Source organism: Hippopotamus amphibius, chromosome 2, assembly GCF_030028045.1.
Source record: "Hippopotamus amphibius kiboko isolate mHipAmp2 chromosome 2, mHipAmp2.hap2, whole genome shotgun sequence".
NCBI lineage: Eukaryota > Metazoa > Chordata > Mammalia > Artiodactyla > Hippopotamidae > Hippopotamus > Hippopotamus amphibius.
This window is the reverse complement of record NC_080187.1, coordinates 200433516-200448089: the sequence shown is the minus strand read 5'-3', so window position 1 is coordinate 200448089 and position 14574 is coordinate 200433516. Positions and strand designations below refer to the sequence as shown.

Genomic DNA, 14574 nt, shown 5'->3' with positions numbered 1-14574 from the left:
GGGGCTACTCTTCATTGTGGTGCACGGGCTCCTCATTACCGTGACTTCTCTTGTTGTGGAGCACAGGCTCTAGGCGCGTGGGCTTCAGTAGTTGTAGCACATGGGCTCAGTGGTTGTGGCTCACGGGCTCTAAAGCACAGGCTCAATAGTTGTGGCGCACGGGCTTAGTTGCTCCGCGGCATGTGGGATCTTCCTGGAGCAGGGATCGAACCCGTGTCCCCTCCACTGGCAGGCAGATTCTCAACCACTGCACCACCTAGGAAGCCTGGAATATGAGTAAATCTTAATTTGGGAAATAGAAATTCAGTGTTTTTCACATTTCAACATTGCCTCTAAAACGTTCTTTTTTTTGAATCAATAGATATCCAGTCATGTTAAAGCGATTGATACAATTTATCAGACCACAGACTTCTCTGGAATCCGTAACATCAGTTTCATGGTGAAACGCATAAGAGTAAGTAAGAAATTTCAGTAGTTAAGAACATTAAAAAAGCCACAATAAGGATCATGTTTACAAAAAGAAAAATGCTTGCTTTTTACTTCATCTTCATGCATTAAATAATTTAAATTGTATTTACTGATGCAGGTTATCTCTACTCCTGGGTTTTACACACACTTTTACAGAGGGTATACCTGGGTTTATGATTTAAGAATGAAATCTATAGGGCTTTCATCTGGACTGCAGAAGAGGTATGGTAGAAAGTACTGTTTTCTATCTCTCTGATTAACATACCAGTTAGAAAGTGCTCTAAGTAGCTACAGATAACAGTACTTGACGTTTTTACCCCTGATATTTATTACTCCCCAGTTTCTTCAGATTTGCCTTGTGGAGTATTATAGTACAGTGTGTGTCGCACTTGTTGTTCCAGCGGAGGGAAGGATACAGTGGCTAAATAAAATTGGAAGTTGGAAAAACACTTAGTACTATTTCCTCTTGAAGTTTAACAGTGCACACTAATGTATTCCAAGTTTTGAGAAATCCTTTGGGAAAGAAATCTATACTTTTCAAAGTGAATTTAACCTTTTTGTATTAATATCAGCTGAGACGCCAAAGTACTGCAATACACATTTTAAGAAATGCTGATCCAGAACTACTGATTCTTAGTTTTAATGTTACAAATCAAGTAAATATTGTTATTAACAAAATTGGACTGTTTCAGAAATTTTCTAAATATGAGTTCTTTTTCAAAGTGTATAGCTTTTAAGAATCTTGAGTTTATAAGCTAGATAACCTGGGTTTTAAAAATCATCATTTTACAAAAGTACTTGCCACAGAGTCTCTTTACTTTTTTTCCCTTTTTTTAAAGACTTATTTTATTATTTATTTATTTACTTATTCATTTGCTTATTTGTTTATTTAATTTTTGGCTGCATTGAGTCTTCATTGCTGCGCACAGGCTTTCTCTAGTTGTGACGAGTCGGGGCTACGCTTCGTTGTGGTGCGCTGGTTTCTCATTGCGGTGGCTTCTCTTGTTGTACAGCGTGGGCTCTAGGTGTGTGGGCTTCTGTAGTTGTGGCACATGGGCTCAATAGTTGTGGCTCATGGGCTCTAGAGCACAGGCTCAGTAGTTGTGACACTTGGGCTTAGTTGCTCCATGGCATGTGGGATCTTCCCGGGACAGGGATTGAACCTGTGCCCCCTACATTGGCAGGTGGATTCTTAACCACTGCACTGCCAGGAAAGCCCAGGGTTTCTTTACTTAAAAAAATTTTTTTTAATGATTTTTATTTCTTAAAATTTTATTGATTGATTGATTGATTGATTGCTGCAGCTTGTGGGGATTTTAGTTCCCCGACCAGGGATCGAACCTGGGCCCTTGGCAGTGAAAGTGCACAGTCCTAACCACTGGACCACCAGGGGATTTCCCACAGGGTTTCTTTATATTTTGTGCTTTTATTGTTCTTAAAATATGGTTGACTAGATTATAGTTTTAGTATATACATGTAATATATTTTTAAAAAATAGCTGAAAGTGGTCCTTACTTTTAGAAGTGACATGATTAAATATGACATTGGATTGTCTTAAGGTGAAATATGGTCTGTAGATATATAGTGTAAGAACTGTTTGTAATCAGTTGCTTTCATGTATTTTGAGAGCAATATAAACCTTTAAATGAGTAAGTGAAAGTGACAAGTGATGTAAGTATTGCTGTTTGGTGGACAGAGCAATAAAATGCACAGTAGTGAAAAGTAGAGATCTGAACAAATTTTAGTGTGGTACTTTTTTTGAGTAAAATAATTTGTATTATGAAGATATGCATGTATATAAAACGGTAATGTGGCAATTGATTGTTTTTCAGGCCTTTAACTGAGATTAAAACTTTAGTTTAAATATCATCAATTGAAGTTTGCTTATGACCCATTAAATAATTTGAAATTTATATTTTATAAAGCAAATAGTTAAATATTAATCATCCCATTTTTAATATAGGTAACTAAAATTTAGATGCAGTTTTTATTTGTAGCCAATTTTACAGAAGTATCAGAGAATTTCATTTCTGTGTTTAGTGGGAAAAAGCGATATGCAGCATGTCTCTAAGCATGGGCTACTTTTAATATATAGTGTTCTTGTTTTGGGGGGAGTGTGTGTGTGTGTGCGCGTGTGCTAGATGACCATAACTGATTGTTTTTGGTTAATTGTTAATGGGTGAACCAGATGTTCTTATATCCGTTCTTAGGCAATTGCCCTCAATGTTTCTGCCATCCTGTTTGTAAGCCCCTTGGTTTTACTGAAGATGTGGATCCTGAGAAAACCTATAGTTTTCATTTTATCAACTGTAATAGCCTCCCCTATCACTGATATTTTCAATAGACTGAGATTTGCCTTCTAAGCAGTGTTTACTCTCATACATATTCCTTTTTATTCTCTATCAGTAGTCTTGTATGTAATTCTCTGACTTACTTGGGGAAAACCATATTGTTCTAGGACTTCAAAGGTTAGGCAGAGGTCTCTGAAAGGAAGCAGTGACTAATAAATGAAAGTTTTTGCTTTAGTTGAAGTTTGCTATCAAAACTGGTTATTCTTCACATTGTGAAGGAGGAACCTGCACCAGGAGTATAGTAGATAAGTGTCACAGGAAACGTTCTGGAGGAACTCAGCTTGAAATAGTAAGAGAAACGAATTGGCAAAGAAAAAAAAATTCTTGCTCACATTCAAGGGAAAAAATTGAAGTTAGTTGGGCTCAACTCATGACTTGTAGGCAAGGAGAACCAAGAATATGATTTGTCTGATGAATTGACAGTTTTGGATTCAATATCTATTTTATGTTCTGCTACTTAGCTGAAATATAGGGCTTTATGTCATTATACTTGTCGCCTTATATAGGAGATGAGCACTAAAGGAGACTCATCAGATGATTAAATTTGAGAAACTGTACTTCCTTATTAGAAACTTTGAAAGGAGAACTTGTTTTTGCATCCAGGTTTTCAGTGTTCAGGAATCTGGTGAATACTTGCTCAGAAGTGTCACATACTCAGTTTTAATTCCCCACCCCTTTTCTTTCTTCCTTTCTTGTTTCTGTGATCAGCACAGGGGTGGAGGTAGTGGGAGTAAGTGTAGAAGCTTTAATTTAGGCCTGACTTCCTTGGGCCTCAGGCATCTTGTCCATGTAGATACTACTCACACTAAGGCTCTGTTAACATTGCTTACTTGTAAAAATCATTGTTTTGGATTTTAGATCAACACAACTGCTGATGAGAAGGACCCTACAAATCCCTTCCGTTTTCCAAATATTGGTGTGGAGAAGTTTCTGGAGTTGAATTCTGAGCAGAATCATGATGACTACTGTTTGGCCTATGTCTTCACAGACCGAGATTTTGATGATGGTGTCCTTGGTCTGGCTTGGGTTGGAGCACCTTCAGGTAGTTTATCTAAATATGTCTTGACTTACTACTTGAAATGAAAAGCAGTTCTCGTGATGGATTGGATTTTACAAAGTATAGGAGAAAGTGATGCCTGTACAATATCTAAATTTACACAACTTGAGTTAGGCAAAATTCATAAGCATAATATAAATGGAAAAATAGATGAAACAGCTTTTTTATTTTGAAATGAGTAAATGAGTACTAATGGAGATATCCTGACATTTGGTACATTCAGTAGCTGAAATAAATAATTTTATGGGAAAATGTGATACTTATTTCTGAAACTGAAAAGCAAAATATTAATTTTTTCACAAAAGTTAATGTAATTAATTATTGGGGGGGGGATGGGGAGAGGTTCTTAGAGCCTAAAGGGGGAAACTGTGTTCTTGCTTCTGTTCTGCCATGAGATAAAGAGCGGAGAAATTCTGCTCAGGAACAGTAGGTAGAAAGAAAAGAAAGACTACCTTTATTATTATTATTTTATCTCTAGCCTTTATTTTAACAAAAGGTAAATGTTGCTTGAAAAGAGATGTGGGCAGCAGGCCCCAGTACCCACAGCTCCACTGGCTTGGCTGCATGGGCCCACATTCTGCTGGGATCTGTGCCTTAGCCATGAAAGCTGCTGTCATTGAGAAAGCTGGGATAGGACAATCCCCTTCCCATTGCAGTCAGGGTGGGGGTCTGTGATTTACAGTATAATAAGTAGTCTGGTCCAGAGAAATATAAATTTATTAATTGAAAGATGAGTGGAAAGAATCTGACTCTTTGAATATAAATTTTGCCATGTAGAATTTGATAAGTAGTCTGTCATCTGAGCGATACACAGCAATTTCTCCTTCTGATAGATCATTTCTATCTTTTTAAAAGAATGAACTTTTGCTTTATCCGGGGTAAGACAGGCTTTTCTATTCTTATTCTTTGATTTGTTATGCATATTTTAACATCTTTAGTATTTTTGCTTTTATATTTCTTGCTCTTTTTTTTTTTAAAGCCGGCAATGAATATCCTTTTTACAGTTTCCAAAGCTTTTGGTTTTTTTTGCCACGTTTTAAAGTGTATTCGATTTCATGATGTCATTAAAGTACAAGTTATATCATAGGCTGCATATATCACAGTGCAATATTTTTGGATATTTGTCCCTTACAATGATCTGTGCTTGTTTGGTTACTTGCGTTGTCAGCAGATTGTATAACTCACTCTTTCCTATTATAATTCACATGTTTTACAGCTTTTATATTCTGAAATTTCTTTTCCCCTCCTTGGTTAATTGGATAATTTTATTACAAAGTTTATAATCCCTTCTCTTTATTCATCAATAATCAGGGATTCATTTGACTTTTCTTTATATATTACCATTAATATAGTGCTCCTTTAAGTGTGCTTCGTGGACTAGCAGCATCTGTATTACCTGGAACTTGTCAGAAATGTGAATTCATGGGCCTCACTCACGTCTACTAAATCAGAAACTCCAGGTGTGGAACCCCTCAGTCTTTGTTTGAAGAGGCCCTCCAGCTGATTCTGATGCGTACTGAAGTTTGAAAACCACCATATTAATATTTTTGCTCACAAAATGTCTCCCGGGCAAACGATTGGATGATCTCAGACTAAAAACTTTCTGCCATGTTGCATTTTCAACTCCAAACAGACTGTTGTTTATTAAGAATGTAATGGTGCTGAGAAAGCTTGATCAGATTTTCCTAAGTCTTCAGATATCCTCATGTCTACTTAAAAAAAAAATAGACTGTATATTTAGAACAGTTTTTAGATTTATAGGAAAATTAAGCAGATAGTATAGAGAGTCATCTCTCCTACCTTCCTATATTATTAACAGCTTATATTAGTATGGTACTTTTGTTACAATTAATGAACCAATATTGGTACATTACTGTTAACTAAAGTCAGTCCATAGTTTCTTAAGATTTCTTTAGTTTTTATCTAAGGTCCTTTTTCTATTCTAAGATCTTGGCCAGGATACCACAGTATACTTCATTGTCATGTCTTTTTAGTCTCTTGGCTGTGATGGTTTCTCAGACTTTTCTTGTTATTTTTTTTTTATAACCTTGACAGTTTTGAGGAGTATTGGTCAGATATATTGTAGGATGCCCCTCTGTCTCAGTCTGTCTGATGTTTTTCTCATGATTGGACTGGGGTTATGGGTTTGGGGGAGAGTTAGGTTTTTTTGTCTAGTTGTTTATGATATCTTGTCTGCACCACTTATTTTATGAAATGCTGCTTATTTTCTTCAAGCAGCAGTAGGCAGTTCTGGGTTGAAAATGATGGGCCACATAACTTGTATTTTTGTCATTGGGTTCTTCATCTGATGCCCTCTTTACTCTGTGTTAAACCCCTAGCTCCAGCTCTTAGAAGCCTTTTTGTAAGAGTTTCTGGGGAGGGGCTAGGTAGGGACAGAAGAATGGGGCCAGAGTGGGAAAGAGAAGGGATCTTTGTTACTTTGACACAACTTTTTCTAGAATAGAATACCTACTTTGACAGCTTTCTTCTTCACTTCCTTTTGCCCTTAGACAACCTGAACTGAGTTTATTTTGACCTACATTTTATTTCTTTGTAAGGAACTTTATGTATTTGCTCTTACTGATTAATTCAGTTTTGTTATGAGGTGTAGGGATTATTTCCTCCATTATACAGGTGAGGAAACTTGGATTCAGAGACTTTGTCAGCAACCCCAGTATCACACAGAACCTAGAATCTGGACCTTTTGACTCCAGGTTTTGTACATTTGGTAGTTATTTTGCTAGGTATTTTTATAATGTAGCATCCTACTTTTATCTTTCTAAGACATTTCCAAGAAGAAGTTGAAATGTTTCCTGTGTCTAAGTAGAGGTGGAATCTATTTCCTTCTTTCTTAAGAGAGAGGAGTTATAAAATAGTACTTACTCTAGTATTTAGGCATCATTTTGGGTAATTGTCATGGCATAATTAGAAGAGCACTGGGTTGGGATCTAGGAGACTGGGTCCTTGTCTGTTCTGTCTCTGTAAATTCTGGTAAATTATTTTACTTCAGCTTGTTTATCTTTCATTGCAATTTCTTCTGTCTCTGCCCTTCCTTTGAGACTTCATGTTTCTGCATGTAGATCCTAGTAATGCTTGCTGTTACCCTATTTTTTAAATTAACATTTTATAGCTTATCTGTTCAGCTTGTGATCTGTTACTGTTTCTTAATCTTTTTCATTTTTATTTGGCATAATTGATTTCTGTTGTATTATTTAGCTTAATTTCATTTAACTCTGCAGCTGTTTCACTATTCAAATATATGGTAGTGTAAAGGATTTTGTTGTGATACTGTTGTGTTAATTTTCACAGAGTAGTTACTCAGATTATTAGCTATAGTCCTCTTCACTGACTCAGTTAAGCTGGGAAAAGCAATGAGAGTTGAAACATTTGAATAGTAGATTTCTTGTCTTCAAGTCTTGTTTACTCTACTTTTACTTTTTATTTGTTCTTTTAAAATTTCTTATTGTGGTTGGGTACTGCCTTCAGTTTCCTTAATGAGGAAAACAGTACCTGCTGCCCCAACTCCATAATAAGTAAAAACAGCTTATGAACTGGGCTGACTTGGAGGCTTCCATTTGAAATTATACAGGGCGAGAATGGAGCCCCCAAAAAGGAGAAGTCTGGTCTCCAAAACAAAGTTAGTCTTGAATATAAATCTGAAAAGATTATTCTGAACACAGCTCTGTGTTACGAAGGTAGTAGGCTTTTATTTAATTTAGAGATTGAAATATTGGTTCTTTAACAAAAGTAAATTCTTTATATTGGATAATCCCTTTGTTCTGCTTCATTTGCTACACCCTTCTAACATGCCTTTTGAGGGGCCTTTATTTTTTGCTTTATTAAGGCACATTCGGTTCATCTATTATCCATCTTAATGTTATCACTTAACCCAATGAACATAGTCTCCAGTTTGCCAGGTCACTGAAAAAGACTGGTCTGGAATTCATCCCAGAGCTAACCCTGAAGCATTCAGTATTCCTCTGGCCATTTGTGAAGAACAATTTTGAGGCATTTGATTTGGTAGAAATTGTCTTTTCTGTTTTTCTTCATTTAGAAATTTTAGTTTGATTTTACATATTAGAATTTGACCACATGCAGAGCTCAACATGAGGTTCTCAGGATAACCCACAGTCTGTTGAATTCTTAACCTGTTTGAAAGTGTAGTTCCATCAGGAGAATTACATCATTAGAATATTACATCATTAGAATACAGGACACCTACTATTGACATTTTGTGCAGGTCTGGATCGTCCCTTGCATGATGTTTAACATCTCTGGTCCCTGCCCATTACATGTGAGTACTGCTCCCCAGACTTGACAGACAAATAAATGCCCTCAGACATTTCTTAATAACCTGTCTGGAGTGGGACTCTCTGCTTCAGAACTACCACTTAGGTTAATATTGTATGGTCAAAATGGTACTATGGTTTTAGATGTTTAGGCCTGCTCACATCAAAACTGTGTTTATGATTTCTGTCCGTATTCTACCTTGCAGTTTTTACTACCCTTGTAGTTTCTGTAATCTTTTCCTTTTGGGGGAGTCTTTTATTAAAGTTTAGGACTGACATTCTGTGACTAGCTCTCAGACTGTCCTGTAGATAGAAAAATGTCATTATATTTCTTTTTTGGTCATTGAGTCATCCATCCATCAGTGATTGCTTTTGACTCACAGTAAAAACATTTTATCCTTCTCATTGTTATTCATGATTTCTGTTTTTCAATGATGACTATATGTAGTAAAATCCTAAATTTACAATGTAAAGCAATTACTGAACTTGAGTTATGGCTTAGCTATAGGTATTTATGACATTATTAATTGGGTTTCTGGCATATCAAAACTGGTTGCAGTAGTTAAAAAATTAAATCATAACATAAAATTAGACGTAGTATTTTATTTCTTCCTGTATAACTGAGTTACTCCAACATATGCTATTAGTCTGTAACAAAAAATAAACTTTCCAAATAAACAGTAGTTATTAAAACCAGAAGCAGTTAAGATGTTAAACAAGATGTGAATCATAAAGACGATATTTCAGAAGAGTACACTCACGTTTATGTATGGTCTTCCCTTAAACTAGGTAGACCTTAAAAACACAGAAGGTATATTATCAGTTTTTAATATGTGCTATTACTTTTCTTTTTTAACTGATAAAGATTTACAGTGTGGAGTCTTCTATGCTTAATGCAAGTTTGACAGTACTGCATTGGACCAATTTGCATATGACAGATCTTCGATAAGGCAGGATATTAATTTACTATTTGTTTAAAACTATAATATATAGACTGTAATTATTACATACGGAGTACTTATTTATATCTTTTCTAGTTTCTAGAAATAGTGGTACAGTCCTTAGGACTCATCTCCAAAAGTAAAAGTAGCTTAAGAGAATGTATTAAATATTCATAAATCATTTGCTGTTTTCTTTCTATTCAGTTTTCAGTGTAGAAGAGGTTTTAAATATAGAGGGTCTCAATTCTTTGCTGGTTAAAATCTGCATATGACTTAGTCTTTCAGCTTAGTTTTCTGTGAAAGCACATTATCATTTCAGCTTCTTAAATTGTATCATAATAGTCATTAAATTTATTTGTTGCCATGTACTTTCTAATATTAAAAGGAACAAAGCAGCAATTGTGTCATGCCATTTGTATACATCTTTTTTGAATTGCTTTCTATTATATGCTATATCAGAGATTACAAATATTAGACTCTTAAATATGGTTTAATAACTTGGTTGTAACTTTGTGTGTAGAAAGCTGATTTGAAATAATTTGATAAGTTATCAGAATATCCTAACCCATTTGATTATATTTTAATTAAAAAAATCAAATAGAGTAACCTCTTAAATGTGACTGTAAACCAAAGAACTTCTTACTGAAAGTCTTTAATAGTTATTTAAAATACTCTGGTCTTCTCAGTGCAGTGTACATAAAGACAAAGATTGGCCAGCAGTTTCTGATTTGCTGTTGTTGTTTTTCTAATTTCTTAAATTAACTGCCTTTAGATGTGAAAGCACTTTCATTTTGGTATTAAGCTCTAAAGTTCAGGAACTATAAATGAAAGAACTACAGAATGATTTAATATGTATCATGTAAGTAAAAATGATGGTTTTTCTTTTAAAATTTGAAAGTATCCTTAAGACATGTTGGAAAATCATAATTCAATTTTTTTAACCCTATTTTGAAAAAAAATTCAAACTTGCCAAGAAGTTGGAAGAATAGTACTGTGAACTCCTGACAGATTAATCAGTTTAACATTTTGCTGCATTTGCCCTCTCCCTTCCCACCTTCTCTCCTTAATTCCCTCCTCCCTTTCTTTTACCTACTTGATTTAATTTTTCCTTTTTTTTTAGCTTTATCGAGATATATATATATATAATTGACAAATAAAATTGTAAGATATTTAAAGTGTACAATGTGATAATTTGATATTTGTATACAAGGTGAAACGATTCCCCCCACCAAGTTAATTAATATATCCATCACCTCACGTATTTACCTTTTTCCTTTTTGTGTGTGTACGAGAATGTTTTAAGTTCTATTCCGTTAGCAAATTTCATTTATACAATACTGTGTTATCGACTATAGTCATCATGTGTTATACGTTAGATCCTTAGACCTTATTCATCTTATAACTGGAAGTTTGTTCTTCTATCAGCTTCTCTCTGTTTCCCCTATCCCCAGCCTGTGCGACCACTAATTCTTTTCTTTTTTAAGAATACATTGTATGTTGCCTCTCGGGATAGTGAATCACTACTCCTGTGCATCGTTGCTATTATTTGTAGTAATGACTTTCTCAGAATCTTCTTGAGAATATCTTGTTCAGCTTTCATTTAACTTAAATATAAGGTTTTTTTTGAAAGATGAAAAGGTGTAGACTTTGACCCAGTGTAACTGCTGAAATATTTAAATTTAACAGAATCTTAAATATTTGTTTTGCTAAATTAATAGGAGTAAAAATTTGGGGACATTTTGATTATGAATAGGAACATCTTATAAAGGGCTGTGTATTCAATCCTGGGAATTTATGTGTGCCATTAAAACTTTTATTTGAAATGACTTCCTAGTCTTAGACCAAAGAAACTTTGGAGTATTTGATATATGCATGTACCAATTTTGGACTCAAAATATATATAAAATGTTTCAAGTTAATATAGCATATATTAGAAAATTATTTTGGGGGAAATGGATGCTAATTTTAGCCATCTTTTGTTTTGAATTAGGAAGCTCTGGAGGAATATGTGAAAAAAGTAAGCTCTATTCAGATGGTAAGAAGAAGTCTTTAAACACTGGAATTATTACTGTTCAGAATTATGGGTCTCATGTGCCCCCCAAAGTTTCTCACATTACATTTGCTCATGAAGTTGGACATAACTTTGGATCTCCAGTACGTATTGCCTAATTATTACATTTTTTAAAAGTTACTAATCTTTCATGTTGTGTAAAATTTGTCGTGATTGTTTACAGTGACAACAAGTATACATGAATGTTTGGTTTTTTATTTTTTAAAGAAATGAACCATTTTTTAAAAAGATTATATTTATTTATTTATTTTTGGCTGTGCTGGGTCTTCATTGCTATGCTCGGACTTTCTCTAGCTGTGGGGGATACTCTTCATTGTGGTGCGCAGGCTTCTCAGTGCAGTGGCTTCTCTTGTTGCGGAGCACAGGTTCTAGGCACGTGGGCTTCAGTAGTTGCAGCACATGGGCCCAGTAGTTGTGGCACATGGGTTTAGTTGCTCCACAGCATGTGGGATCTTCCCAACCAGGAATTGAACCTGTGTCCCCTGCATTGGCAGGTGGATTCTTAACCACTGCGCCACCAGGGAAGTCCCAAATGTTTAGTTTTCGTATGTAAGAATACAGTAATGTATTTGACCATAATACTGAAAAGGAGGAAGATAGAATACTTGTAATTAAAATAAGAAAATAAGCACAACAATGCCAGAATTCTGTGAAGGCAAGGAATTTTGTCTGTGTTGACTTAAAAAAACTGCACAATGTGAGAGTTGCGAGTTGAGTTTATCTGGGGCAAAATTAGGACTGCAGCCCAGGAGACAGCATCCCAGATAGCTCTGAGAAACTGTTCGAGAGAGGCAGGGGGGAAGATTAGTATATATGTATTCTTGGTAAAGGAGTACATGCAATCAAACACATTTTTTTGTGAGGGGTTTCTGCTAGTCATGAGGAGCAGACGTCACCATATAGCGATATAGTTCTTTTCTAGATATGAGGAGATGCAAGGGTTGGGCTTGTAAAATCAGCTCCTGAAAATATCTAACTATCTGAAGACCCATCCTGCCATCCTCCAAAGCACAGAGTGCCTCATTCCTGGTCTCCACCCTGAATTTTCTTCAGGGGATGTGGAAGGTCAGTAGCTATAGCAGTACAGAGTGATTTAATTCTTGTTACAGGCAGATGGCAACTTCCAATTTATAGTTGACATCTGTTTCATTCAATTCTGTGTCTCCTAAACTTAGAACGGTGCCTGATACATGATTCATTCAAATATTTCTTGAATGAGAATCACTTTTCATTGTTTAAAGTACATTTTGAATGTTAGCAAATCAAGGGTTTTTTGCTTTGTTTCTATTAAAGCATTATTGGGGTTTACTAGATCTGTCTTTCTCTACTATGGAATGAGACTGGTATTTTAAAATCTTTCAGTATGAAAGATTTGTAACATAACACAAAAGTAGAGAAAGATAGTATGACAAAGTCTTCTGCTCATCATCTAGGATAGGGATCAGCAAATTTTTCCTGTAAAGGGTTTACTAGTAAACATTCTAGGTTTGGGGGGCAATGTTTGGTCTCTGTTGCATATTTTGTTGTTTTTCAATCTTTTAAACATGGAAAACCCATTCTTAGCTTAGGCCATGTAAAAACAAGCTAGGGGCTGTGATTTGCCAACTTCTGATTCAGATTCAACAATCATCAAGATTTTGCCACATCTTTCTGTATTTCTTTCTTTTTTTCTTTGTAAGGTGTTAGAAACAAATTCATTCACCCTTACGTACTTCAGTATGCATCTCTTAAAAAATTAGACATTTTCTTCCATAACCACCCTGTGGTTATGATACTGGACAAAATGAACAATTCTTTGGTATCATTTCATACCCAGTCCATTGTGTTGATTTTCAAGTGAACTGAAGATTAATGCACATGGAAATACAAAATACTGAAAGATATTCTGTCTTTGTGATTTTGATGGGGCTTATTAAAATAACAAGTTTGGGAGAATTTCATTTGAAAACTATATATAAATTCATTTTACTTGTACTTTAGTGCTTGTAAAAATGGATGTTTTTATGAGTTTAGAAAAAAATTGTATTCTCGTCGCTTAAAATCCTTAAATGCTCTTATCTAATGTTCTCTCAGTTTGTAAAATATAAGTACTCTCTCACTAAGTTGCAAGTCTTTCTTCTAATTCCAATCAGAAATGGATAGATTATTATCAGTACTCTTGGATAAAATATTTAAAATGCATTTAATCTCTTTACCTCTTGGCTGCTTTTGTAATCTGTTCTTAAAAAAGTAATTGAAATCTTAGAGATGAACAGAGAACTCTTGTTCATGGTAATTTGCATTTTCAAGGACAGTTAAATGTCCTCTACTCTCCCAGTCACCTTCATCCAACCCTTACCAGGGGATTTTCGTATCCTTCCAACTACTCTCCTGTTCGCTAGTCTAGGGCCTCTCAAAGTTTAATGTGCATACAAATTACTGAGAATCTTATAGTATAGATTCCATTTCAGTGGGGCTTTGGTGAGGCCTGAGTGTCTGCATTTCTCAGACAGTCACGTGTCATGCTGCTCCTGCCGGTCTGTGGACCGTACTTGGAGAAGGATATCTAGTCAGTTCTCTTTTCACTTCCCATCTAATCTGTCTTCTACCTGCTTTAATACATTAATGTCATTATTACTTATTGCTTATTGTTGAATGGATAAATTGGTTTACATTTTTTTTGCCTACCTTATATCTATTCCTATCATACCAGACTACTGCTAATGATTCTGTCAAGCTCAAATACACCTCATTCCTTTGTATATGTTGTTCATGATACCGTACATATAGATAGTAGGTGCTTAGTACATATGTATTAAGTAATTTAATAGTGAGATCAGCCAGACCATGAACTCCTGAGCCTGTCTCCCTTGACATCTTTATCTAAAATATGTCTTTATCTCCCCTGTCATAAATCTGTACTCTGTCTCTGAATGGTTCACTCTGTCCCTTATATTTATTTATCCTATCCTAAATGTTTATTGCATACCAGTTTTTTTATTCCCAGAAAGGAAAAGAACTTTACTTATGAAGAGGTTATTGCACACCAGTTGTTAACCACTTTATAAACTTTGTTGTGGAAAGTTTTAATCGTAAATGAGACAAGTTCCTGTCTCTCAGTATGAAAGTCTTAATGTATTGACTCTTAGATTAATCCTTGTCTAGGTATAGTTCTAATCATTCTGATCATGTCACTTCTGTTTACAACCTTGCTTCCAGTACCGCTGATATTGCTAATACAGTTTCCTTACTTAGCATTTAGGTTTTCAATAATTTGGATCTAAATGTATTTCCAGTGTTATTTCCCATTCGCTGTCAAATTAAGTTATTTTAACAAACTTTACGTCTGCCAGGAAGCCAATTCCTTCCCATCTCTGCCTGTTGAAATCTTGATCCATGTTGTTATGTAATGTAAATT

General features: G+C 35.0%; 1 protein-coding gene across 1 annotated transcript in view; it reads left to right on the top strand.

Annotated features, from left to right (window-relative positions):
* The window catches only part of ADAM10 (ADAM metallopeptidase domain 10), a 135880-nt gene that overhangs the window by 88920 nt on the left and 32386 nt on the right, over nt 1–14574 (top strand). Inside the window, exons 7-9 of the mRNA XM_057722546.1 lie at nt 362–454; nt 3678–3861; nt 11097–11260. Coding sequence (XP_057578529.1) covers nt 362–454; nt 3678–3861; nt 11097–11260 — 441 coding nt within the window. The remainder of the gene's footprint in view (nt 1–361; nt 455–3677; nt 3862–11096; nt 11261–14574) is intronic.